Raw genomic sequence first — 27,627 nt, 5'->3', positions numbered from 1 at the left:
TCTTGAGGATATTTTATGCTTCAAGATTCTCAGGGGCCCCCTGACTGTGTACCTGGCATTGATACCCAGTGACATGATCTAAAAAGAGGACATCGATCTCTTTAAACCCTCATACTTGCATGAAAAAATGACATCACACGGCGCTGACCGTCCAAGACCAGGACAGTGGTTTAACATTGTAGACTGAAGGAAATAGAGAATAGTTCAAAGGTTGTAAAGAGAAAGGTGTTATTATGAGGTCACAGGGAACTTGACCTTTTCGCCACCAAATCTTAACCAGTTCAACCTCGAGTGCAAGTGGACGTTTGTGCCAAATTGGAAGGAATACGAGGGAGACAAGTAGAGACCTGAAAACTGTTGAACTTAAGACCGTGACAAGACGTGAATGGATTTAATAAATTCAATGATTGTTTAGAGTTTTTATTTCGCACATTAAAGAAAATACAGAGCAGATCTGACAAATTAAACATCTAAATAAATCATTAGTCTCTCTGGTAGCCGTCTCTGTCCAGACGCAGATCCTGTTTCAGCCATTCATGTACAGTATCAATAAACTGCAAAAAAAAAGTCTCGAGAGACGCCAAGCTCCACTGCACCCGTCACCTCTGACCTCCTCCCTCCTCCTCTCACTCCTTCTTCTGCTGGTCCTCGGGCATCATCACCATCACCTCCCCCTCCATCACCACCTTGTCCCTGACGGAGCACGTGACGGCGATGAAGGCGAACGACATCTTGATCTTGCGGACCTCGGCTTCGGCCAGCACCTCCTCGCCGATGTAGAGCGGCGCCGGGAAGCGAATCTCCTGGTACAGGAAGACGCAGCCGCGGCCGGGCATCCTGGTGCCGAGCACGGCCGAGATCAGGCCGTTGATGAGCACGCCGTGGACGATGGGCGCCTCGAAGGAGGTGGTGCTGGCGTAGGCCGGGTCCAGGTGGAGGGGGTTGTTGTCGCCCGTCAGCTCGGCGAACAGCTGCACGTCGCGGGCGGAGAAGGCTTTGGTGAGGGAGGCCCGCTGGCCGACGTGGAGCAGCCGGCAGGAAGGAGGAGAGAGACACAGCCGCGGTTTGTTAAAGATGCTGCTCCACATGAAACTCATCCTGAAGAACGAGTATCCTCCTCCTCCTCCTCCTTCAGTCCAGCTGCAGCTCTCGACTGTTTCCTGTCAGCGCGAGGAGGAACGGAGACACCTGAAGATAAAGAGGAAGAACAGTCATTATGATTCCACACAGAAACATTAACATAGCATTTGTTCGATCATAGCTCTCAGCTCCAACAAAGACACGTAAAGTTCTTCACACATGCATTCAAAAAAGTCTTCAACAGCAAAACTACATAAAAACAACAGTTTACAAACTCTCAGTGCAATCAAAGTCTCCTTCATCCAGTCGTACGCTCACTTCTTCTCACACATTCATCTTTACAACTTTACTGTTTAAAACACTTGCGTATAAACATTCTCACACTTGTGCAGGACGATCAGCACGTCTGCACGTGTTTGGGAAGTTTTGTGCAAACGACTGGATAAACAAGACTTTGGTTAAACTGCACGAGTTGTGTGAGAGTTTGTAAACACACGTTTTGATCATTAAGAATTCAGTTTTTTATGCTTTCTTCAAAAATTCAAGATGTGACACAACAGAGGTGTGAAATTGATGTACGAAAGGACATTGTGGGGATGAAGTATTCCTTTGATATAACTATTCTGGCTTTGTTTAAGTGACTAGTAGACACTCATAACTTGAATTTTCCAGCAGTCAAAAGTCATGAATCTAGAAGTGAATCTCAGGCTGCTTCCTTTAAAAGGCAGAACCCTCTGAACAGATGTGAGACTGAGTCAGAGTTTAACTTTCCCTCAGCAGCTGATACACAAGATAAAGATCATTGTTTTTGACTGAAGTGAAGTCTGCTGACCTGCAGCACCCTGAAGGCACAACTCTGGTTCCGGTAGGAGCCCAGCAGAGTCAGGGAGCTCCACAGCTTCACCAAACCCCTGAAAACACAAACACACAATTAAAACACACATCTTGTGTCGGCGGAGTTAAACTTTCTCTCCATCCTGCTGCTGCTGAACTCACCGGCTGTAAACACGCAGAAGAGCAGTGAGGGAGTCTTCATCGTACTTCAACAGGTCAAAGGTCAGCGCTGCTCCCACCTCAAACACAAATGCAGTGGTACATTTACTCAAGTGATGTACTTAAGTACAACTTTAAGGTAATTTACATTTTCTGCTACTTTATACTTCTACTCTATTTTGGAAGTAAATGTTGGAATTTTAACTCCACTACACTTATTTATATGTATCAAGTAGTTTTGGAGATATCCTACAGACAAACAAAGCATAACCTCAACAATCACAAACAAAAACAACAACTATATTTTTGATAAATCATTTTCACAGTTGAAACAAAAGAATTTCAAGCTTTTTTCCCCGAACCAATAATTAGTTGATTACGTAGAATCAGAATAATTTCAGAACTAGCTGGACATTTTCTGGAGGCTTCCTCACAGATCACACTGTGGGAATCGAACCGTCGATGTGTTAATGACCTCACCTCTCCGTACAGGCTGTTCAGACCGGTGACGATGAACTGCTTCAGGTCAACTGCACTCAGTCTGGTAGACTCATCCTCCAGAACGCTGAACACCAACAGAAATACAACGAGTGTTGAATGTACAAGTATAGTAGTCATGGACAGACATGTACAAATACTATGGATCAATATACAGATATATGTTTCAGACATAGGCACTACAATATCAAGAGACGATTAAAAATAAACCAATGAATGATGATGTGTTGACAGTGTGACAGTGACTTACAGGCAGACCTTCATGTAGTGGTACGGCGAGGCGTTCTTCAACACGACCCGTCGGTAAACTGCAGGTTCGTTCTTCGTGTCGGCGCGTCTCATTCTATCAAAGCATCCGTGACTCCAACAGGTGACGAGCAGCAGGTCGGTCAGCTGACTTCAGACGAAAAAACAAACCGCTGAGGGTTAAACAGACATCAACTAGCACGGCGGTTTGGTCTGTTTGTACCCTGTGTATGTGTGTGTGTTACATGGTTCAGACGAGTCAAAAGTAACGGTGAGTCTGTTGTTATGAGGTCCTGCTGCTGGAAATACTCACTAAAGCACCAAATGTGGATTCATCCACCGCTAAAAATAGTCCACAACAAACCGTTTCCTCCTGTTTGAGTAACATTTGCTGAAAAGTTGAACTACAAAGACCAGCTGTTTTAGAAAAATACTGAGCTGGAAAGATATATTTGCGAGACGTTTTAAAAAAAGATTTATGTCACAAACAAGAGAGGAGAAGTATTGAGAGACTGACTTACATGTTGATGGTTTTGGTCTTTTAATAGGATTCCATTGCAATAAGAAATAGATTCAGAGTCTACCAATTTATCTTAAAAATGTTACTTCATAAAAGTATTAGTCATATCAAAATATACTAAAAGTACAAAAAGTAAAAGTACTCGTTGAATATTAGTTAAATGTTTAATTCATTTCTGACTGCAGAGAAACTAAATCTGTCAAATAAATGTAAAGAAGTAAAAATAAAGTACAATATTTGACCCCAAAATGTAGTAGAGTGGAGTATAAAGTGGCATGAACTGGAATTAATCAAGTTAGATACAACGTACCTCAAAGTTGTACTCAAGTACAATAACTCAGTACTTGAGTGAATGTAAATGTCAAATCATTAAGGCAGCTGTTTATCTACATGTTGACACAGGAAGTGGACAAACAATACTATTTAGCTTCACAAAAAAGAATACTAAAATACCATCTGAGGATCACATGAATACAAACCTGCTGAAAAGTTCAATTTGTTTTGACACACAAACGTATGATAGACTGAGCTAATAACCAGGCTACGACGTTACATTCTGACTTAAAATATTAACTTACGCTATTAATATAAAGGCTTAACACGTGTGACAGACTAACTTTTCCACGTGACAAGTCAAAAACATGTAACCTGACACTAAAACTAGCTGACATGAGGTCAAACAGTAGCAAAGTCAGGAGAACTAGCTAACTTTAGCTAAGCTAGCTCTCAGCTGCTACACTGAAAACAGCTAGCAGTAAACGAACTCTCATTTGTTATTGATAAAGTATTTAAAAAAACATTGCGTTTCGCAGCATTTAACTCACCAACTAACATCAACAATGAGCAATAACGGCGTGTTGTGAGCGCCATGCACCCTTGACCAGAATCAGCGCATGCGCAGTCACCACAGCAGGATATTGTCAAAGAGGTGTGAAATGATAAGATGGCTCACTCTGACTCAACACCGAACATCCAGGAATCACAAACGAGGGTAAGATAAGATGAGGGGAATTTCAGGTACTATTGCACCACCAGCACTAAGACATGAACAGGTACAGAAAAATTAAAAATTGACAGACAAGTAAAAATCAACAGTTAGAAGTATATGAAATAAAAACAGGTAATTTGACTACATTTTGAATTTTTGAAGACATTTCGATTTCCATCAGAAAGAGAAACATATGGTTGAAAAGTTCGGAATGATATTGAATACAATTTCGCATAAGTTATTAAAATAACACAAGACAGTCAAAATTATGAGATATTGTCGAAATCTTGAGTTTATTTCACTTCTGTCACAGCTGATTATATTTTTATTTTCATAGAATAAATGGTATTTCATGCTCTCTTCACAACAAACGGTTCACGAACCCAATTTACACAATAAGCCAAAGTATTTGAAAACAACGAATCATATTTAACCAAAAACAATCAAGTTACTTTTAAAATGCTTATCAATAACTATTATAATGTACTCATCAGAGACCAGTTTGTGCTGTGGAGTGGTACATCCAATCAGTCAGTAAAACAATTATTTTTATTATTTATAAGATTTATTTCTGGTCGTCCAGAAACACTCTTTGTGCAGACATTACTGAATCACCTCATTCATCAAACGTTATTCACTTACAGTCCATGTTTCATTCTGAATGTGTTTCTATGAGGTTGAATGTGCAGTCGGTTCACAGCAGGAGACTTCACACACACACAAACAAACAAACGACTGTCATTCACATGACACAGAAGATTCAAAAACAGTTTATCTGAAAGAGAAATGCGCAAAATCCCAAAGTGGAATGTTTTCATTAAAGATAAACATCTAAAACAGAGACTAAAGCCTCCTGCGTGGTGCTGTGTGTCCAGAAACTTCAGGACTATTTGACCGTCTGTCCCTCTTTTGTGCATTAACTTAATTTTCACGGATGTAAAAACCCTGATATCGAAATAGAAAACGGTATCATCACCAAATTTCAATACCACTTCATCACAACCTTCATTCTCCTCGCCTTCAACATCCACAGTGAGGTCGTACGGTTTTCTTCAGGAAAGTTTCTTAGTGTTTTCACAGCTGACTTCCTGTGCAGAAAGGAAGTCCATGATGAGCTTGGCGGCTTTCCTGGGACGATCCAACGGCACAGTGTGACCACAGTTGTCCAACAGCTCAACCCGACAGTTTGACAGCGCCGCCTCCAGCACCGCCGCCCCCGAGACGTCCACCACCTGAGAGAGCAGACGGGTTTGTTACAAGCCTTTGGTGATCAGCAGATGGATGAGTCATATTCATTCTTTAATAGCTGCAGCGCGGCTGTATGGTAGAGCCTTTTTGGTCAGTCTGTCCTTATCTAAATTTCATAACACTTTGTTGAGACATTCATGTTCCCCAGAGGATGAATCCAAAATACTTTGTTGATCCCCTGACTTCTCCTCTTGTGCCACCATGAGGTTCACATTTGTGGTTATGAGAGAAATACCTCAACAACTATTGGATGGATTACCATGAAATTTGGTGACGTTCATGTTCCTCTCGGGATTAACAGTAATAACTCCAAAGATCCTCTTATTTTCTATTTAGTGCCCCAATCAGGATAACATCTTAATGTGTCCAAAACTTTAAATTTATGACCAAATACATGCAAAACTAATGACTTTCCCTTCAGCCTCAGCTGTACCTTTGGTGCTTATCAACAAGTGTTAGCATGCTAACACGCTAAATTAAGATGGTGAACAATGCAAATGTTATACCTGCTGAAGATCAGCATGTTAACATATTCAATAAATCTGTTTTTTCAGAACATCTGTTCAGTGTGCGGGCGGGACTGCCTTTTTCCTTGAACATATCTAGTTTTCAAATGACCGTCACTGTGGTTCATTTATACCTGGTCCTCCGTCCCCCAGATGACCTGCACGGGTGATGTGATCAGATGCAAGTTTTCCTGCAGCGAGTGACGAGACTTCTCACCGACGAGCTCCATGAACACTGCGCGCGCGCGCGCACACACACACACACACACACACACACACACACACACACACACACACACACACACACACACACACACACACACACACACACACACACACACACACACACACAGTTATTAAAAGGTGAAAGATACGAGATTGGGAGCATTTCGATTGCCTCTAAATGGCTCTCAACATGGCGATGCCTCAGCTGGCGGCTCACGGCTAACAGAGCTAACAATGCTAACTACAGCGACGGTGCTGACAGAACCAACAGTGTTGACCTGAGAGGGAACCGGAGGGTGCGGGCTACGAGTACGTTATCGGCTCTAACCGCCGTATGAGAGCAGTGCAGAGCGGCGGCCGTGAGATAACAAGTGAATTAAACATGAATTAACACGCACGGCACGCCTGGCTATGTCAACAAAGCAAGGCGAAACTCGGATAACAACACGCAGAGGGAGAGCGACTTCATTCTCTGCTCAGGTAGACATTACTGCTCTGTATCGTTACACGAGGAGGAGGAAGTGCTGGTGATGGATATGAGCAGACTGACCTTCTTTGTAGAAATCATTGTTGGGGATCCTGTTGTCAAGTAGACCCCGCATGACCTGGCAACACACACACACACACACACACACACACACACACACACACACACACACACACACACACACACACACACACACACACACACACACACACACACACACACACACACACACACACACACACGATATTTGTATACTAACAGTAGTTGCACTGATATATTGATAATGTTGTGTGAAGCCTTAAAGGGACAGTTCACCCCAATATCAAAAATACATATTTTTCCTCTTCCCTTTAGTGCTGTTTATCAATCTCGATTGTTTTGGTGTAGTTTTGGAGATATCGGCTGAAGAGATGGCGTTTTGAGAGAAAGCAGACATCTCTCCTGCAGATACCTTCAAAACGAGGCAACTCACACCAAAACAATCTCGATTGACAAATAGCACTACAGGTAAGACTACCAGGTAGCGCAGCTCTTTACCTGTCGGGGTAAGTTGAGGGGGGTGAAGCAGCAGAGTTTCATCATGTTGTCCAGCTCCTGAGGAGTGGTGGGGATCAGAGGGATCGACTCCTCAGTGTTCTCTATCTCCCTCAGACGATTGATGAACTTAGTTTCTGTTGGAAAAACCAGACCTGGAGGACAAAGAGGAGGAAGAGGAGGAGGAGGAGGAGGAGGAGGAGGAGGAGGAGGAGAGAGGCGTGTCTATTATTCTGCGTCATCAAACTGTCTCAGGTTTGAATCATAAATGAAGACGTTTGCTGAGTTTACCTGCCGGACAGACCAAGGTGACGCCGGAGAGTTGAGCTGGGTAACGGGCGGCGTACACGCCGGCGACGTTCCCACCCATCGATGCCCCGACCAGGTGGAAAGGTCCTTTGTCCAGACCGATGCTCTGCACAAACTGTTACAGAGTTGTTAGGACGCTGAACATACTGAACGACAACAAGGAACTGTTTCACGTTTTTACACTTCTGTTTGTATGCTGATTAAACAAACAAGATGCGCCGTGATAATTACAGATCTTCAGTGTTGGAAGATGTAGGCCAAGGATAAATCAAATTGCGGGACAAAGATGAACCTAGTCTGTCAGAGCTGGTCAGGAGTTTGCACTCAGCCCCCCAGTAAAGAAAGCCGGGCTTTGAAACAGATCTTACATAACGGCCAAACGATGAAATCATGATTAACGGGCCCGTCACATGATGCCATGGGGCCGCAAAGACTTCTTCCTATGGGATTTACATTTCGGAAAGAGACGTCTTTAACTTGGCGGATAATTTGTTTTGAGGTAATTCAACTTTCCAGTACAACCACAGGAGCATCCCTTATGTAAAATCATCATTAATTTCCTTTTCCCAATCATGTGAATGAAAAAGAGGCTGGACCAAAGGCTGGGAGGCGGAGTTATAGGAACTCCTCCAACTCTGTATCCAGTTCTCTTTATTGAAACAGGAAACATTTGAGTTAATTTTAAGTGACACTGACACCTTCAGACTGCACATTGACATGCAGTATGTTGTGTTTGCCACACACACACACACACACACACACACACAGACCTGGTGGATTCGGGTGACCTGCCCCTGAATGCTGTAGTCCTCGGCGCCGGTGCGACTCGTCCCCTCGTGTCCCGGCATGTCCACACACACCACATGCTGGCCTCTGGGTAAATGCTGCACGAGAGCAAAACAGACTCACTGAAATAAACGGTGTTCCGCTTCAGCGTGTTCACAACAGAAAAAAAAAGGGACAAAAATGACATGTAACGCGTTACCGTGACGATGGGCATCCACATGTCCTTGTTGGCGGAGAAGCCGTGCAGCAGCAGCAGTGACGGCGTGGCGACCCCCGGCGTCCCGCGGCTGCTGTAGCAGAAGCGGTAACTTCCACTGTGAGAGTAGCGGACCACCAGGCCCAGCCTGCGACGCACGAACCTGAGGAGCATCACAGCACCATCACTATGACAATTATAGAAACGTTAATGTCTGAAGTCCTGCTCGCATAAAGCCCTGACAGTTGTTGCATAATCAACAATAACTACGCCTGAAGATCTTTATAAGGCTCCACTACACTATAGTTGGCTTTTAATTACATTGACATATTACCAAGTCAAACTGCTTGTGTGTGCAACATACTTGACAATCAGCCGTTTCTGATTGTGCGATGTGATAAGAACAGCTGGGGACGCTGGCAGATGTAGACGAAAGGTTGATCTTAGCTGTATTTCACTATGATGAACCGCTCAGTCATATTGTCATTGTTTAAGATCATTTGATTTCTCATCTTATTTCATGTAATGTTTCAGTGTTGTATAACTTGACATTTTATGCATATCACAGAGCTGCTGATAAAAGCACTATTTCGTAACTGTGACTCAGTAGTGTGTGTGTGTGAGAGTGAGTGAGTGAGTGAGTGAGTGAGTGAGTGAGTGAGTGAGAGAGAGCTACAATAACCTTCCTAGCAGCCAACATGTAGGATATTTTTTATACAGCTTAGACAAAGTCCACTAGGCCAGGTCACACTAGAGGCCCTGCTCCTTCACAATAAAAGCACATTTTAGAGGCAGTGACAATCCAGCAGCGCAACAGGTTGTAACACACTAATGATTAGTGAGATAACATTGTCACAAAATCATTACAATCAATACACAATGCTGAGAAAAATATGTTCACAACAGCGAGATAATGTGTTCTTGAACTTGAACCTGAAGTCCAGTCCTGAGGTACATCTGTCCCTCTGCTGCTGGTGAAGGAGGTGCATTGTCTTCAGTTGTCTACAGTCATTACTTCATCATTTCATCTCATCAGACATTTGTGTACAATTGTCATAATTAGATTGATTAATATAGGAACTTATGGGTACTTTTGGAAGTTAATGAAATAAAGAATCCAACATGTTACCAAAGGGGAAATAACTTAAAAAATATTAAAAAAAACACAAAACGTCAGTAGATTTGTCCGTCTTTAGGGACAAGTAACAAGTAGACAGATTACTAACTTTGATGCACTCTGATATTTCTTAAAGACATGAACGTGTGTTACAACTCATGAAGTCAGAACTGTCAGAACATTTTCATGAGACTCCTTTCAAGAATGCAAAAACCCAATCTCACTGGAATCCACCAGTTAACACAAACCAGTTATGTCTAACATGAGTGTGTTTACCAGTTGTAGGCTTTAAGGAGAACTCCGGGCCAGAACAGGAAGGCGGTGATGAAGGCGAGGACCGGGAGAACCACAATACCTCCCGAGAGTATAATCAGCTCCATCGTTGCACACGCCTTTCAAAATAAAACACACAGACAGACATTGTCATTTGCTCTCAGCTCAGCTTCTGAATTGTCGATGCTGACCCAGCGTCCCATCAGCCTCTTCTGCTACTGACACACCAGACCAGTGTGGTGGCAAGAGTCCAGTGAAACCAGTACGTGATTCATCACTTTTGAGTCAGCACTCTCGCAGAACATTGATGTGTCAGATAACAATAAAAATAAAAACATCAAATGAATACTTGGACGATGGGCGAATATCATTTTCATCTCCGTGCAGAAATAGCACTGTGATTTGTTTTTAGCTTAGCTTAGCACAAAGACTGGAAGTAGAGGGAAACTGCTAGCGCCCGTCAGCTCACTGTCTTGCCCATGGGGCCCGGAGCAGGTTTATCTGGATCACTATTCATTTGAATGTCCCGCTATTCAATTATGGAGCATTAATGTGTCCCTCTAAAATAACAATGGCTAATGAAGTCGGTTATGTTTGTTTTGTTTTTTTTGTTGTTTTTTTTAAATCAGAATTTTCACAAATTTTTTCTTATATATGTAACAAAAAAAACATTGTTTATCACAAAGCATTTCTATTTGAGTTGTCAAATAATCTTAAAATGACCTTCACACTCATTAAAGGGTTTACAACTCATTCGTAACTCTACATTTGGACGCTCGGTCACAGTCTTTATCACATGGAAACACAACTAGGGTTTGGTTGAGGGAAAAAGGATGTTTGTTACGTAGCTGAATTTGTGTACATAATTACTTTGTTAAATTAGTCAACTGTTGACAGACGCATTCACAAAGAACATGTACTCCTGGGTGAAAGTCCTGTTTGTTTGACCTTCCCATCCACCCTGAACCTCCTCACGACGCCCACGTTCTCGTTCTTTATACTTGCTCTGAGTGTCTAATGCTGCTCGTGAAATCTGAGAAAGTAACCTCATGAGTGGGCTACTTTATGGCTCCAGTTCACATGATTCACAATTTTCAGAAATACTGCAGACATGAACTGATAAAAAAATTGTTTTGTGAAATGATGGCTTGATTTAAACATTGTTTTTTTTCCATTTTTGATATTATACTTCTTTTAGTAAATTGTTTTAAAAAATGCTGATGACCAATTTGTCTATGTGACCAAGTACTCCACTTCTATACAATAAAAACTATAAACATATATGTAAACAACTCTTTAAGTCAACACAGACACAGAAACTCGATCCACTGATGAATATAATGTGACGCGGTGGAAAGTTCCGGAAAGAAAGTGGACCTTGACTTGCCCTTGTTTAGTAAAAAAAAGAAGAAAAAAAGTTCCATAAAAATCTATTCGTGTCGAAATCAACGTGAGCCGTCAGAGAAGCGGAAAACGGAACTTCACTTTAACCGGATCACCGCGGGTTTCCTGTCAGTCTCATAAGAAACGTTTCAAACTGCAGGTGCAACATTAGAGCGGAAACTGTCGGTTATATTATTAACATACTGACTGAGTAACACAGTTTGGGTGCTGAACCGGAAACATATGCATTTTAATTACAACATATTTATTAAAATCACCTGCACGGAAGTAAGACTGTACCTGTCGGACTCCTCTTCGATCTGTCACTGCAAGCTGTCCACCATTCAGTCCGCTGCTGCTGCTGCTGCTGCTGCTGCTGCTGCTGCTCTTCCTCCTCCTCTTCCTCTTCCTCCTCCTCTTCCTCTTCCTCCTCCTCCTCCTCTTTCACCCGGATTACTCAACAGCCTTTCATCTGCACTTAAAGGGAAAGAGCACCGAGAGGACTGTGATGCGTTCAGGTGCTGTGAGAAATATCACAATCGCATGTAACAACGCATTCTATGAAAGTCCATTTACGCCAGCAAACAAATAAAAATGACAAAAAACAAAGATGAAAAGTTAGAATTGATAATAAAACGATCCCCATGGTAAATCGAAGTTATGAGATAGAAAGTCGAAATTATGAGATAGAAAGTCATAACTATGAGATAGAAAGCTATGAGGTAAAAAGTCATAATTATAAGATACTTAAGTTACCCTACATTTGACATATAAATGGATTGTGAGTACATTGAAGACTACTTTAAACGGCCAGGTATCGCAGGGCAAACAGGTGGCGGTCAAAACCTTGTCCTAGTGCAGGGGTCTCAAACTATATTATATTTTTTAATCAAATATAATTGCAACATAATTGATGACGAACCACTGTCGGCTGTTAACTGTTGAAAATAAAGATAGTTTAGCTGAGACTGTCCACAAGACGTATTGGCATAACCCACTCACTGTGAAGTCAAAGTTCACGATGATGTGATGAACTTTCAACATGAGTTGGTGAAAATATACATTTACCGATCAAACACTCTCTCCAAACAGATGACAGACAACAGGGAGTTCAATCAGAAGTGACTTTAATTCAGGTGTCAAATCATGATCAGCAGAAAAATCTCTTTCACGCCATCACTTCTGATTTAAAACAGTACAGTCTGATTTATGTCATTCACTGTTCACTGTGGAACTCAGTAATTAGTTTTGTGTTTTATCCCACAATGTAATGTAAAAAAAGTACTAAACAAGTGATGGTCACCTTCAAATCACCAAATACCATCAGTGTCAACGACTGACAACAGCACAGTTTAGCATTTCACTGGGAATTCCTTATTGTGAACTGTGAATGACCAGTTCTGAACACAGCATCAAACCTTTTCATTTTAAACACGAGATATAACGGTTTTTCATACCAGCCGCTAAACAAGGTCCTGCTTCAGAGAGCAGATCCTTGTTTGTCATTTTACACAGACAAAGATAAATATCTCATCTCGTTGTGTTCGTGTCAAACTATTATTTTATCGTTGACTGAGCTAAGCTAGGCTAGCCGTTTCACCCTCGCTTACAGTTTTTGTGCTAAACACGTCAGGCTTCTCACACACTGTTCGTATATCTATACCTACGAAAAGCAATGCACTATAATTATTATATAACACAAGTAATCAATTTATGTGTAATCCAAGTATTTGTCAACCAGGAAGTATAAAGAGCGATAAAGTCTGTGAAGGGAAGAGCCCAGGGTGGATGGGTGTGTCAGAAACACACCGCTTTTGTCCACAGGGGGCGCCAAAATCAACAGAGTTTAACTTCCTTGTAGTGACTTTAACGCCACTTTTGTATATATTTTAAATCACAATCTTTTCCTAAACATAACCAAGTAATATTTGTTCGCACTTATCGCTCAGGTTGCTGGACATTCGTAAGAAAACGCACAAAAAACAACAAAATATGTTTTTTGTAAGATATCATACGAACCTTTGTATGAAGATTTATTGCACACTGATAAACAGGTGGAACTAGTATTCATAGTCAATTTGAGATTGCTATACACGACATATTTTCCGTCACAGATAACATTGTATTGAACAGTATTGTCTGTTTGCTACATATTTAAGCTGATCACTTCAAACAATATTGCGAGCTTAATTGTCAACAGTTAGCGTTTTCCAGCAGCAATCAATTAAAAAAGCAATCGAAAGACAATAAAAAACACGCAAGCACATTGCCTGATGTTATGGAACAAAAGTAAAGCTAATTAGCTTCCGTCTCTCACAGATGTTTATTTCTGGCTACCTTGATTTAAGAGACTTCATCACATTGCAAAAATACTAACTTTGCAGCCCGAAAACCTTGTGTACCTCACAGTACCATCTATTACACAAGATGAATCACCTTTGGTAAGTGTTAACGAACTACAAAACTTTACACACAATTTAGCATTCAGAAGCACAGATTAATGTTCACGAAAGAGGTTAAATGCAAAATGTATCCGCAGTTTGACTGAAGAAACTTTCTATTTCTAAAAATACATGACGCAACTTTGATGAGTATTAAAAGGCAGGCGGTCAAAATCTACTCTAGTTTAAACAATACAAAAATAAATCCAGCAGTACTCTTCATTTCTAATTAGTTTTATGCCTTTTCCAGCCTTCTTCCTGTCCAGTTCTCCGAGATCTAAATCAAACAATTCCATTTTTTCTGTCTGAAATAAAAGTGAAACATGAAGATGTGTGATGTGGTTGAGAGAGTGCTGGAACCATCAGCTTGGACCTTTTATATTTATTTATTCATTCATTCATCATCTTATTTTCATTTACTCATTTGTTTCCTAAACCGTCTGCTGCTCGGTCCTTTAAGCTGCTGTTTGTATCTGAGACCAGCACATCTGGGTCCGGTCACTGTCAACAATCTAAGTGCCAATAAATCCACCAAATGTTTGTTTCAGTACTTTAAACACTTTTGAGTCCACTTAACATTTGCTTGAGTATCTCAAACACCAGTAGGCTCAACTGAACAAGTCTTTAAATACTTCAACGCCCGCTGGATGTCTTAAGTATTATAAACATCCACATATCAACTGGACTTGTAGGATGCCGTATTTTAAACAGTAAATGTCAAATAAACATCAAGTTTGAAGACATAAAGCCCCATTTGTTCGGTATTACTTATCGCTTACTTATTTATTTTTCTGTGTTTACCAGACGTTAAAGAGAGCCAGAACATAAAGGAGGGGATGAAGACCAGATTACCTCCTGATAGCATCATCAGCTCCATCACCGCACACACAAATTAAAAAATGTAAAACTCTACTTATTTCTTTTATTTATTTAAAACAAGCAAACCAACTACACTCAACACGACAGTTTTTTTGTTGCCTTGTCTGTAATTCAGCTTTTTCAGCAGTGCTGAAACTTTTTTAAACTGACCACCATATTGTGTCTCAGTGCTGACAGGGCGTGTCCAGGTTTTGCCCGCACTTCCAGCAGCAGTAGTGATGCCGATGCCACGTCCGGCCATCTTTTGCCGTGTGGAAAGACTGACAGAAGATCAACTGAGGGAGGAGAACGGGAGAGGAGATAATTAAACAGTGATAATCAAACATAGTTGTTCAACTGATGTTTGTAGGTGGCTTCATGGCATGTGGTTTTTCATTGGTTGAATCCATCTCCATCTGTTGTAATTACCCTGTGACTTGTATACAAACTGTGTATTTAAAGTCTACAGCCATGCTAGCTGCTCTGTGAAGCCGTACTCATCTTAACGTCCCTCTGTCTGATATTAATAGTCTCTACAGGAAGTCTGACGGGACGACGTCTCACCTCATCGCAGCCGGAGCATCGCGGCCAGACCGTCTGACAGTAGTGTCGGCCGCAGAACAGCTTCTGATTGGACCAGAAGTAGACCAGGTCCACCAATCCCTGGCCACACTCTGAACATTTGAAGCAGGTGGGATGCCACAGGGCGCGATGGTAACCTGCACGCTCAGCGTAAATAGCTGGACTCTCTTTGGCAACCTCACCATGGCAACAGGTGCAGCGCTAGAGCACAGAGAGAGGGCAGAACAAGAAAGTGAGAGACGTTCATGAACTAAACTACTGCAACAATACAGACACATACATACATCTGTGTGTAGGATTTAGTGGCATCTAGTGGTGAGGTTGCAGATTGCAACCAACTGAATACCCATCGGCTTCCTTTCCAAGCGTTTTGAGAACCTACGGTGGCCTGTAGGTAATGTAGAAATACTAAAGGATCTCTAGAACCAGTGTTTGGTTTGTCCGTTGGGCTGCTGTAGAAACATGGTGATGCAACATCGCCAACACCATGAAGAGGACCCGCTCCAAATATGTAAATATGAATCATTGTAAGGTAAAGAAAACACAACGATTCTTAGTTCCAGGTGATTATACACGAATGAAAAGATGGTTATGAATACAATATTCCATTTCAGAAAAATTCAATTCCAATATATCCCCCTAAATGCTACATCCTGGTCCTTTATGAAAACATGTAATCAGTTTATAAAATATGATCCGTTCTTACAGACTAGAGTACCAAAAGTACATGAAGAATTTAAAAATACAACATTTTAATACATCGATAAAATGATCCATGTAACACTCACAGTACCGGTAGTTACTTTGAATTTACATTTGATCCATAAAGTACATTTAGTTTCAAATACCTAAAGAATACCAAGTTGATTTTTTTACTGTGCCATTGCTACGTTTACTTTCAAGTCAGTGATTTGAATACTTTTTCCACCTCTGCTGTTGACTTCAGTCGGGAACCTCCGGGTCGGAAAAGTGAAGTCAATGCTGAAGTGTCTTAAACGTGCATTCTCTCTAATAGCCAGCAGATGGCGACTCCTCTGCTTGCAAAGAAAAGTCTGATTCAAGTGTTCCAAAAAGTGCAGCTTAGAGTTTAAGGTCTTTTTGGGGTTGACGTCAAGCTTTGCAGAATTGCTTTGCAAATATTTAACGAGACCTACAAAATAACCTGCCCGGAATAACTGGACCGAATGGAAATCCACCTGATGTTTTTCAAATCTGTCTGATGCTTTGCTGTCAGAGGCCTTATTTCCTTACATATCCAGTCTTGTTATCTGTTCCGTTCGTGGAGCCAGAGGCAGAGGCAGCGCTGCTGTTGGAGGAGCCATGGTCCTGGTGCTCCGGAGCATCCTTCCTGTCACTGTTCTTGGCGTCCTTCGCTGTCCTCTGAGTGGCTGCTTCCCTCAGAGCTCCGCCCTCACCAGGCAAGGCCACTTCCCCGACTCCCAGCACCTCCTGTTTGTAGCTCTTCACAAACAGCAGCATGGAGGAAATCTACAGGAGAGGTAAGTCAAGATCAGAGTCAACTAAAGAAAACAGACTTTACATGGTGTTTACATTGTTTTCCAGCCATAAAAACGGATTTAAGTGACATTAGATAGCGAACATACAGCTTAAAGTTACTCTGAGGAAGTTTGACCTGATTATGAAACACTCTTAATACTGAAGACTCTATATGACCTACATAAGTAAACAAGACTATTGGAGAGAAGAGAGAATATATTCTTAGTTATTCAGAAACACTACCACCTTTGTCCACAGGGGCCGCCAAAATCGGCACAAGATAAAAGTTATAATAGCTTTAAGTAGAGTACGGTACCTCCTCTTCACTGGCCAGGCTCTGGCACTTCATGGGGTCCTGATCGTAGGCAGGAAGCTGACTGAAGAGTTTCCTCCGTCGCTCCAACGCTCCATCTGTGCCCGAGACCGGACGTTGTCTCTGCGGGATGAGCTCCATGTACTGCATGGCCTGAGGGGGAATCAGGGGCATTTTACTTGTAACCTGTTACTTCTTACAGCATTAGTCGTGTTGGGATGCGATCCAACTTATTGAACTGACAAATTCACTCGTTCACATTTATCAGGCTGCAGATTCACCACGACGGGGAGCTGTTTGGTCTTTATGAGATCAGCTCTCCACCAACCTGCACCATACAAGAAAGATAAACAAACAAACAAACAAACAGTGGAGAAAGGCAACATATTTACTGGATATACTTTGGCACTTCCCTGACTATTCTTACCACTGTTATTTCAGCATGTTGAACACACTCTATATCAGAAGACACTGATCTGAGCCTATAGACCTCGCGAACATGGCTGAGTGACAAACTTCAGCATTGTTCAGGAGTCTGTGTTTCAGCGGTCATCGCTCCATCCAGGTGTTGTCAGAGACACATCTGTGTTGTCTGCAGCAGAGTAAGATGGTGACTAACAGTCTAGAGCTGCGGCGTTGGTTTCAAAGCATGCAGAAGTTCTTTTAGAGGCAGATCTGGAGAGCCGTCCCAGTGTTGGATCTGGATCTGTCTCTACAAGTTCAGCCGCAGGAACGTCTCCCACCACCCCGCAGTGCTCAATACTCCCTGTCATCCTGATAATCATAGGTTGTGAAAACTCAAACAGACTTGTTTTTAATGGAAACCAGGCGGTCGAGACGGTTCGACACGCAGAGGAGGCTGCAGAAACTAAACTAAAGTGAAATGATGAATAAAGTGGTGAAACCCAGAGGTGAGCTTTAAGGATGGGAATAAAATAGATGAAATGTTGTTGAAAATAAATCTTTTGTGTAATTCTTGCCCGAGTTAGATGTTCTTTTTAAATCTAGCACCCTTGAAAAACACAGCAGGACTGACAGTTGTTATTCAGAGGAAGCGGAAACAGTCAACATAAAGAGAGTCTGTTGCTTGAGATGTTATTGATTTGTATATTTTTGTCAAAGTTCTATCCGAGCTGTTGCAGACCAACAGCCTGCGGCGAACAACTATCGCCTGCACTCCGAACTGACCCTCACCAGTATCTGGTTGAGGCCGGCCGGTGCCCAGTCGTACGTCGTGGTGTTGAAGGTCGGGTCTTTGCGCGACACCACCGGATTGGTCACGATCATACGGTTCCTCTTGTACACGCGGAGGCCGCCGCCTCCTTTCACCTTCGCTGTCAAATGGGAGCAGGGCGAGTCTGCGAGCAGGCGTCCCATTCGCTGGTCGTCTTCGACGTCACTTCTTGGAGCGTGGTTGACGGCGCTGCAGCCGCAGGAGATACAGGCTTTCCTGCACAAGTAGGTCAAGAAGAAATATGTCACATGACCAGCTTTTAGAGAATGCTGAACAATTAAAAGGATGTGTTGCCAAATTGGGTGTTTTTTCCTGCCAAAGTGGGGTACTTTAAAAACAGTTTAGGGAAGTTTGTGATCATTTGTGATACTTTTTGTACCATCTTGATGATTTCCCTCCAAAACATGAAGCTACATTCCAATGAATCGATGATGAGGTTGACAGGGATCATCATGCAAAGACTGGTAACTGATGACCCATAAAACAAAATTACATTTGAAATAATGACTCGATTTAATTAATTTTCCTTTTCAGTTTGTCATGCGTTCATAGCTCTGTGATAAAAGACTTATGAAAGCGGTTTCATCTACAGACCTTTAATGTTTAATGTAACGTTAGAAAAGAAAAATAGATTGTCACTTTTGTAACAATGGTTTTGCAACACATTCTCACTCCGAACTCGTCAAATTGTGCCGCTTGGTCGGTGGCCCTCGTCATTGGAGATCGATGCGCTGGGTTTTACGAATGCTGCGGTGCGTTAGTTGAAAGCCCGGTGCGTCGCATACCGTCCCCGTAGGGGGCCTCCGTCGCACGGAGTCCGTGCGACGATCTCGGATACCGAGGAGCACTGACGAAGCAGCGATATTTGACGACCTGGGAGTGTTTTTAAGTTTGCCCAATTAATTATCTGTACTAATGAAACCCCGTCCATCCATTCAGTCTGTAATGTATACAATTATTAGTGTCAACAGTGGTGACACACTGCTCAAGCTCGCGAGGACATCCCTCACAGGCTTCCCATCTGTGGAAACTGACATGTGACCTTTTTAATGTAAAAACAACAAAATTCAAATGTCCTTCTTAAAACATATACGTTTATTTTGTCCATGTAGTTTAGGCTTGTAAGTGCAGTGCTGTTTGACAACTGACTCATCTCATCTTCAGCCAATTGGCTAAAAAGATGCAGAACCAACAAGTTCCTTTAATAGCAGAGAATCATTGAGAGGAGAGAACTTGGGTTTTTTTTTTCAGGCAGTGAGAAATAATAATAAAATAAATAAAAAACAGTGAAGGTTTGTACCTCCAAGAATGCGGCTGGAATCCAGAGCAGCTCTCCTCACATACGTGACACACCGCTGCACCTCCTGCACTCGGCTTCACAGACATCTGAGAGGAGACAAAAATACAGTGAAAACATCATGAGGTTTTACGTTTAAATTGTTTGTATGGGTACAATCTAACAAATAAATAACTAACAGTGAGATCATCAAAGATCAGAGGCCAGCAGCTAGAACTAGAATATAAAACCATTTTGACCAGGAAAAAAAACTGATGAAAAGGTTAAAAAATGTTGAAAAAAACACTATGGTAAGTCAAAAATATGACATCACTATGACAATTCAGACTTTTGACAAGCTGACCATTAGCCACGAGGCCTAAAGGCTCTTAAATGACAAACACCAGAGTTTGTTGGATTCCTCTGTATCTGACAAGGAACAAATTTGGGCTTGAAATTTTGTACTTTTCCTGATGAAGAACATTATTCAGTATATTTTTCACAAGTTGTTACGAATTCTCCTTCATATTAGTTTATTTTCATCCTGTCTGCTTATTTGACTAACTCTCCTGTCATTTCACATCCTACCATGCACACCCGATCATCTCTCATTCCCCTCACCTGGTCCTCCTCACCTGCAGCCCATTCCCTCATTAGCCCTCACGATTTAGGTCCCTTCACTTGCACATGTTTTATATATATATATATACATACACACACACACACACACACGAGTTGTGCGTTTAGGTTCAAGTAAAATGTCTGATTTAAACAAAAAATAAATGATTCTTAAAGCACCTGCAAAGAGTGAACTGCCCCCTTAACTGCTGAGGAAATATTGCACATGCTATTTGCATGTATATAAATCAGGTAATATAGAGACGTTTAGAGCAGAAGTTGCTCCTTTCTCTGCAAATGAGCCTCATTGCAAAAGCTGTCCATTTAACAAAGATCAGCGCGAATAGCCACACAGTAACAGTGACGTTGTCAGCGAGTTAAACTGAAGCACATCTATTAGGGGTGTCAAACCCAGACTTTCCAGTTATCGTGGCATATTAAATCCCAAATATAGTTTCTCTCCGTTACGTCTAAATTCTTCGCCTGAAGTCTTGAGGAATGCCTCTGCACCTCGTCGGTCAGGACCGTTTATCTTGCGGTCCAAAAGTTTTCTTTTTCTCTCTCCTCAATGTTCTGCCAACTATGTTCTTGACACAAAGGCAACATTTATTCTTTGCCACATGGATGATTACAAACAGATGCAAAAAGAAAAGGGCAAATTGCACTGGGTTGCAAAACTTCACGGTCGTGTTTGAGCTGTAAAATCATGAGCGTAATTAGCATTAGCTTTCAACCAACTTCCTCTGCTGGTGAGGCCTGTGAGATGTGGACGAAAGCTCTGGAAAAAAATGCTTCTGTGGACCTTCAGTTGACCACAAACAGTAAGTATTTGTAGGACACAGAGTTAACAGAGACGTGACGACGATTCTGTAGACGACGGTTGAGAGAAAGTGTTGGATGAGAAAGAAGAGTTGTTTTTGGACATTTCTCAGTGAGTGTGGGAGGAAGAGAAGGGAGTGAACCACACACACACACACACACACACACACACACATACATGTGCAGGACGGATGATGTCATGGGTCCACCCGGTGACATCATCTCAGTTCCGACAAACTAAGTCTTATCAGTCATTCCTGTATTTTCACCTCCTCTCTTTAAATCTTTTTTCTGTGAAACTGTTTTATTATTGGCTCCTCTTCTTTGTTTCTCTTCCTCTCCTCACTGTGACTCACGCTTCCTTTTCTTCATAACTTTCATATTAATTAAAAAAGAAAATAACTTTCCCACAATCCTCTTCCATACTTTATACTGTGTACTCGTCTGGTATTTGTCACAACTAACAAATAACAACAATATCTTGTGATCAGTGTGTCATTAGTTAACCTTGTAAAAAAAAGTCCACTTTGAAAAATATCTTTCAACCACGTGAGTCGAGGTTGCTTTATTGTCAAAGGACAACCCGTCACATGATGACAACTGAGCAAACTACTAATGGCTGAAAGCTTCAGGGGGTTCAGAGATTTCCTTTTTTTTGATCAGAAATGATTCCAAGATCAAGAATGTTTGAGTTTAACTTCGGCGATCAATTTGCTTTGATAATCTGTTTTGGTTTTGACCAAGAGTCTGTGTGTGTGTGTGTGTGTGTGTGTGGGCTACAATACTTGGGATGACTGGCTGTTTCTAAAGCCTCTGGCAGGAAACCTGACGACTGTTCTGCTAAAACAACCTGCTGCTGACAGATTGCCCACCTGTCCATCTGTCACCAGGTATTAACAAGCCCATCTCTCCTCAGGGAGACATTCATACAAGTAATATACTCTGTGTGTGTGTATATATATACACACATACATACACACATACATACATACATACATACACACACAGAGAGACACACACAAGCTCATCCAAAGTAATGAACTACAAATAAGCCTCAACTCCTCTGGGACCTCTTTCCATCAGATGTTTGAACCTGGCTGCAGAGATTTGTTCCCGTTCAACCAAAAGAGCATCAAGTGAGGTCAAGGTCACAGCCACGGCTCTGTTCTTCCGTCTTCTTTATGGACCTGGCTTTGCCTATGAGAACATTGTCATGTTGCAACCTCCAGTGCTTAAAAAATGAAGCTGAGTAAATGCCAGAAATTGCATTTCCTTGAATGGCCACTCAAGACTGGTTTCAGAAGTGGGTCAATCCTTATAGAACTACAGTATGTTAAAATACCCAACCTTATAGCACAAATAAACGTGTTTACAGCCTGGTAGAAAAATATATTTGGGTCTTTACAGCTTATTTTCCCGTTCATGACAACAGAGGGTGAATTTTTATACAACTCACCGGTTTAAATTATATTCACGATTCGATTGCCTCACAACATGACGACGACGAGCCAGCGGCTCATAGCCAAGGGTGCTAACAGTGCTAACCCACAGAAATGAATGTGCTATAATTCGTAGATATCACATGAAATCAATTAGCATGTGATCCACTAATCAAGAACGATGAAGTACAAAGACCGTAACAACCAATTCAAGGCTATTTGTCGAGTAACTTTTGTACTTAAGTAACACCACTTCAGTCGTTATTTTAACCCAACCGAAGATCTTTTCCTAAACCTAACTATGTCGTTTTTTTGCCTTGTTTGCTGTAAAGTCTTTTTGAAAAGACAGTATACGCATATAACGAGTGGAAATTGACACGCATTGCTTAACTATCGTTGGAAAATGCACAAAAAATGACGAGTAACCCATTCATAAGACATCAAACAAACGTGAGGATACGTTGCAGGCCCGAAACGTACATATATTTCCCTTTATTGGAACTCGCACCAGCAAAAACAGACACAGACCACAGCAGTCATTAGAGAGCACAGATGAGTGCGATAAGAGGTGTGAGGAGAGTGTGTGAGACGGTGAAGAGGCCGTTGATCTGTTGAAAAGGTCACAGCTGCAACAGAAACAGCTGAAGAAGAACAAGACTTCATTACATCCCTCTGGAATACACTGACTGACAGAGTGAGTGTGTGTGTGTGTGTGTGTGTTCATTATTATGTCACTGAGCTGACACCACCAGCAGTGGTACGAAAACTCATATCTGAACTTGGTTTAAAGGAACATTCCACGAAACATCTGCGGTTGTTGGTGATGAGCTTTACATCTTTGGCTCATTTTTCACTGTTTTCATGTCATTTTCTTCTTCCTGCAGAAAAGCCAGACACGACCCTTTAAATGCAATTTGAAAACAGTTTGTTTCACGGTGTTCTTGTCAGCGCGTCCACTCACTCTGACTCTGGTGGGAGTCACAGTGAGAGCAGACGTGACTCAAACGTTCCTCCAAACAAGCAAGAAATAAGCCCGTTACTCATCCTGTGACCAGAAACGACACAGCACTCATGATGCAGGTCGTGCTGTGGTGAACGGGTCACGCTGAACTGCTTTTATTACTTTGTGGTTGCAAAAACGTCTTAATTTGCAACCACAAATGAATCCTTATAGAACTACAGAATGGTAAAGGAACTGTTTTTCGTGATGGAAATCTGAGCGAATGAATGATTTGAAGCGTTTTACTTCATCACAACATCTCTGTTGTCATGTGGTCGCTGACAACCTTCACTCGGACTGACGGAGTCATCTTAACCACGAATACTTGACAGTACAGAACGTTTCGCTGCTCTGAATGAAAACGTCTGCCAAATGAAACATGTGAGCCACACTAGAAATGCATCATTTTTTCAGAAAGTGGGAAACGTGGGGCAGCTCTATATTTAGGGAGTCAGATAAGGCGAGTATGTCGTCGGTGGACCGGACTGAGCCTCGCTGAGTAATTCTAAACATGCCAGCTATGCGACGGTTCATTTAAACTGCAGGAAACGCTGAGAGATAAGAAGCTGGAGGTCAAAGAGGCGGCGAGCTGAGCCTCTTTAACCTCCAAAACTTTGTCACTTGGCATCCTGGATATTTCCTGTTCTCCATTTAAAACAAAACTAGACAATATGCCACGAATGAGCTGGAATTCATAGACGAGAGCACCATTTCGTTATCACTCTTAAAAAGTGTTAACAAACAGCACATCAGGGAGAGGACAGTTTGATTGGATTGTTTCCGAAATAGATGTTTCCTCACAAACTGTCTGGAAATGAAACTGAACCATAATAATGATAATGATAATGATAATAAGGATGATTATGATAATGATAATGAGGATGATGAGGACGATAACAATTTTACTAATGAATGAATCCTTCAAAAAAAAAAAAAAGTCAACCATTTCCCAGTTCCAGCTTGCCATTTGTGAGGAATTACTTCTTTTCTCAGTCTTATCTTTTCATAAATTCAATATTTCTTTTGTAGTTTGGACTGTTGGTCAAACAAAACAATTTGATGACGTCGCCTTTGGCTCTCTGGAAACTGTTTCAGGCATTTTTTACTGTTTTTTTCTGGCATTGACTGGATTATGAAAAACATTGTTAGTTGCGAGTCTATTGGTTGTTTTCTTGTCTGAGAGTTCTTGTTTAGTATTTTGGTTACAGCGATACCTCCCCACTATCCTGATATCCATTGTGTGTGTGTGTTTGTGTGTGTGTGTGTGTGTGTGTGCGCGTGTGTGTGTGTGTGTGTGTTAGAGGTTATTTTCACCCTGGTGATGGCTGTTTTTCCAGCTCCTGTATGCAAAGAAGGGGTTGGGGGGGGGGGGGATCAAACCCCCGACAGGTGACACTGATCCGTCAGGTTATATGACTCAGACTGATGTAACCTCTGGACGAACAACCAGAGGATGATTTACAGGAGGGATCTGTGGGAGAATAACTGTACACGGCACAGCCGGGGGGGGGGGGGATAGGGATCAGGTCCTCGTGTTCGTGGATTACCTTCACTGACTGAATTACAAATCTCCAGCTGTTTGAAAGGGATCGGGTGTGATCAAAGAGATATAACTGCTTTGTCTATAACAGGTCAAATAACCAACATGAAATAAAAAAATCAGCATGAGGTCAACTTCTTTTTTAGGGCCGAGCAATCCATCGAGTGCTGCCATCTTCACATCGCTCAAACAGACTTTTTTGGCCGGTAACTGTTGCTCCTTTTTCCTCCAGCAATCGTCTCTTTGGACAAATTACCTCCAACAAATATCATCTCATCAATTTCCACCGATTACTTGTTGAGTAAATCATTTTGTGGCGTCATTGTTTCTGGCTGATCATGTCTGTGCCATATAAAGCGAAAGCTTTTTTTTTTAAAGTTTTTAAAACTGCACTTAAGAGGGCGCCATCTTTGAGCCTGACAGCCAGTTCCTATCCTTGACTTGTGGCCTCTAAGGACGATGCTTGATTGAAAATGATGTTGGCCGGACGTATACCTCACTCAATTTGCCGTGACAAAATAAACCAGCTCTCAAACAGAAATGAATCGTCATGAACGCAATTGTGTGAAATGCAGTAAAACGCAAGTTCACTTGAACTCAGTAAAGAGTTGCTCCATCAACAGACGATGTCCATCACTTCAGCCGAACTGACCCTCTGACCCTTGACCTGCTCACTGTTGTTGTTCATCTGGAAGTATACGTGACATATTTCATCTGTGTAGATGTCAGTGTTTCCGTCCTACCTTCTCCATGGCTGAGCTCACGTCCATGTTGTCCAGCGTCCGTCGGCGGTTCGACCCCTCGGCTCTCTCTGCCGCTGCTCTTCCAGAACAATGGGGCTTAAATTCCTCTCCTGTCGACCACACTTCCTCTCTCCCCGCCCACAATCGCTCCCGCCGCCGCTCTGCTCCGCCGGCTCTCCACAGCCCACTGCAATTGAACTGTGTAGACTTTCACCTCATTCCTGCAGAGAAACATCAGCTCACTTCTTTACTTTTAACGCTCACTGCAAAATCATTTTCCTCTTTCCAACTTGATTTCACAATTCCAACTCTTTTCTTTCTTCATAGAATCTCAACAAAACTCACCTTTTGTCTTCCTCAGCTGTGGACTTCTGCGTTTCCTTTTCTGTTGTCTTTTTTCCTCCCCTCTTCCCTCCTGATTCGTCCGGTTGCCGGCTCTCCTTCTCCACCCTCTGCAACCTGAACTCAGATGGTTTCTTTAACTCCTGATTTTGCTCCAACACTTTCTGCTGTATACAGTTAAACAGCAGCTTCCCTCATTCACCTCTGCTTTCTCTATTTGACTCTGCTGAGCAGTGAAATCACCCTGCTTTGCTAAATATTAGGTTCCTCCTCTGTTACAGCTGTAGTCAATCAGGCAGATTCTTTCAAAAACAGCAGCTGCACAGCTGGCTTTCTGCAGCAGACCAGGATGTGAATATAGTCCTGGTCCTCAGCAGACTGGAGGACTACCTGGTGCAGCGAGGCCTGACTGGACTGTTTATGTTTTTAATCTGAGACAAAGACACAGAGACCCCTGAGGGATTCCCTGCTCACGCTCGGCCAGCCAATCAGAGTGAGCCTGAAAAGAATCCTTAGCCAATAGGAACGTCAGGGATTCCTCCACCTCCTCCATTCTGCAGCTTTTTAGTGTGAAGTTCAGAAGAACGTAGACCACAGTTGAGTAGGGCCAAAGTGGGCCAACCAGAGTGGTGTTAAACAGAGCCAGGCAGTCCGTAGAGGTTCAACAAAGCTAGCTGGACCAATGGGACTTCACAGAGCCAGGCAGGTCTAAAAGAGGAATAAAGTGATCCGGGCAGAGCCGTACAGAGTCAGGAAAAGCCAGGCAGGCCCAACAGGGATTAGGAGACCATGATTTGAAGACTGGCCGCCCACTATCGACACCATTGAAACGGCAGCCCAACACAGCGACATGTCACCATGCAGGACTTAGGAGACGCGACCGTCTCTCCCCGACAGTTCAAACGCTCACCGTCAGCATCAGTCCAGAAGCCATTACGGTATCAGCAGGCCATGGTCCAGATGTAATGCTGGTAGAGTAAATCCCAACATTCTACATCGTCAGTTAATTATTTTACAACTGTATGATTATAAATACTATATTTCAAAATATCCCTCCTATCAAAGCTCTCCAAGTTGTACTGTACTTAACTCTCAGTAAATAAGTAATGTTAACAAAGTTGCACCAAACATACGAAGTCAAATTACGAAAAGTGCGAACGGACCAAATCTATTCTGAATCCAATGTTACAGGTCAGATATGCTGGTTTACACGACGGGAGTTTGGTGAGAGTATATCCCCCATCATCCTCCATCCGGTCGTACCCGAACACCCTAACACGCCAGCAAACAGCACGGCGCTGAAAGTGTTAACGTTCTGTAACGTTGAGTCAATAAATGACTGGATGTTTGTTTCTGTACTTCAGCGTCAATACAACTCAGAGGTGACAGTTTTATAGGATTACACAATTAAAGCTTTTTGCATGGTTTCATTAAATACATCCACTATATCTTTCTGTTAATCCTTCATTCAAACAGGTACTCCTGTTGAAGAAAGCCCCTCTGATACTGTGTCATGGATTCTCACTTCAGTGAGTT

The 27,627-nt window shown here is 42.2% G+C and overlaps 3 protein-coding genes across 4 annotated transcripts; all 3 read right to left on the bottom strand.

Moving 5' to 3' along the window:
- Positions 1 to 404: 404 nt before the first annotated feature.
- Positions 405 to 4,241, bottom strand: rpp14 (ribonuclease P/MRP 14 subunit). 2 transcript variants are annotated; one of them, XM_079266358.1, is made up of 6 exons: positions 4,162 to 4,241; positions 2,822 to 2,968; positions 2,554 to 2,638; positions 2,077 to 2,153; positions 1,913 to 1,991; positions 1,002 to 1,188 (listed from the first exon to the last, which is right to left on the bottom strand). In XM_079266358.1, the coding sequence occupies exons 2-6, from the start codon at positions 2,911 to 2,913 to the stop codon at positions 1,132 to 1,134; spliced, it is 390 nt and encodes a 129-aa protein (XP_079122484.1). In that variant the 5' UTR covers positions 2,914 to 2,968; positions 4,162 to 4,241; the 3' UTR covers positions 1,002 to 1,131. The 2 variants fall into 2 exon arrangements, with proteins under 2 accessions (XP_079122483.1, XP_079122484.1); XM_079266357.1 differs by lacking the exons at positions 2,077 to 2,153; positions 2,554 to 2,638; positions 2,822 to 2,968; positions 4,162 to 4,241 and having other exon boundaries at positions 405 to 1,188; positions 1,913 to 1,986.
- Positions 4,242 to 4,637: 396 nt separating this feature from the next.
- On the bottom strand, positions 4,638 to 11,787 carry abhd6a (abhydrolase domain containing 6, acylglycerol lipase a). Its single transcript, XM_079266207.1, has 9 exons — positions 11,690 to 11,787; positions 10,010 to 10,125; positions 8,620 to 8,779; positions 8,405 to 8,518; positions 7,617 to 7,749; positions 7,329 to 7,480; positions 6,855 to 6,909; positions 6,214 to 6,314; positions 4,638 to 5,557 (listed from the first exon to the last, which is right to left on the bottom strand). Exons 2-9 carry the CDS (start codon positions 10,111 to 10,113, stop codon positions 5,378 to 5,380), a joined length of 999 nt encoding a protein of 332 aa, XP_079122333.1. The 5' UTR covers positions 10,114 to 10,125; positions 11,690 to 11,787; the 3' UTR covers positions 4,638 to 5,377.
- Positions 11,788 to 12,533: 746 nt separating this feature from the next.
- On the bottom strand, positions 12,534 to 26,126 carry lmcd1 (LIM and cysteine-rich domains 1). Its single transcript, XM_079266019.1, has 8 exons — positions 26,095 to 26,126; positions 25,750 to 25,970; positions 19,615 to 19,700; positions 18,275 to 18,530; positions 17,084 to 17,233; positions 16,522 to 16,758; positions 15,253 to 15,471; positions 12,534 to 14,984 (listed from the first exon to the last, which is right to left on the bottom strand). Exons 2-8 carry the CDS (start codon positions 25,774 to 25,776, stop codon positions 14,874 to 14,876), a joined length of 1,086 nt encoding a protein of 361 aa, XP_079122145.1. The 5' UTR covers positions 25,777 to 25,970; positions 26,095 to 26,126; the 3' UTR covers positions 12,534 to 14,873.
- Positions 26,127 to 27,627: the final 1,501 nt, after the last annotated feature.

The sequence above is a fragment of the Melanostigma gelatinosum genome (assembly GCF_949748355.1).
Source record: "Melanostigma gelatinosum genome assembly, chromosome: 3".
Lineage (NCBI taxonomy): Eukaryota > Metazoa > Chordata > Actinopteri > Perciformes > Zoarcidae > Melanostigma > Melanostigma gelatinosum.
The sequence above is the reverse complement of the archived record's forward strand: the minus strand, read 5'-3'. Positions and strand labels throughout refer to the sequence as shown.

Coding starts and splice junctions, on each gene's coding strand:
- lmcd1 (XM_079266019.1), bottom strand. CDS start 25,776: ATGGACGTGAGCTCAGCCATGGAGAAG. Junction 17,234..18,274: donor CCGGCCTCAACCAGATACTG/GTGAGGGTCAGT, acceptor ATTCCCCCTCAG/GCCATGCAGTACATGGAGCT. Junction 14,985..15,252: donor GATGCTCCGGCTGCGATGAG/GTGAGACGTCGT, acceptor CTCCTCCCTCAG/TTGATCTTCTGTCAGTCTTT.
- rpp14 (XM_079266357.1), bottom strand. CDS start 1,097: ATGAGTTTCATGTGGAGCAGCATCTTTAACAAACCGCGGCTGTGTCTC.
- abhd6a (XM_079266207.1), bottom strand. CDS start 10,113: ATGGAGCTGATTATACTCTCGGGAGGTATTGTGGTTCTCCCGGTCCTC. Junction 7,481..7,616: donor CACCTTGGTCTGTCCGGCAG/GTAAACTCAGCA, acceptor TTTGTCCTCCAG/GTCTGGTTTTTCCAACAGAA. Junction 5,558..6,213: donor TCTGGGGGACGGAGGACCAG/GTATAAATGAAC, acceptor CTGCTCTCTCAG/GTGGTGGACGTCTCGGGGGC.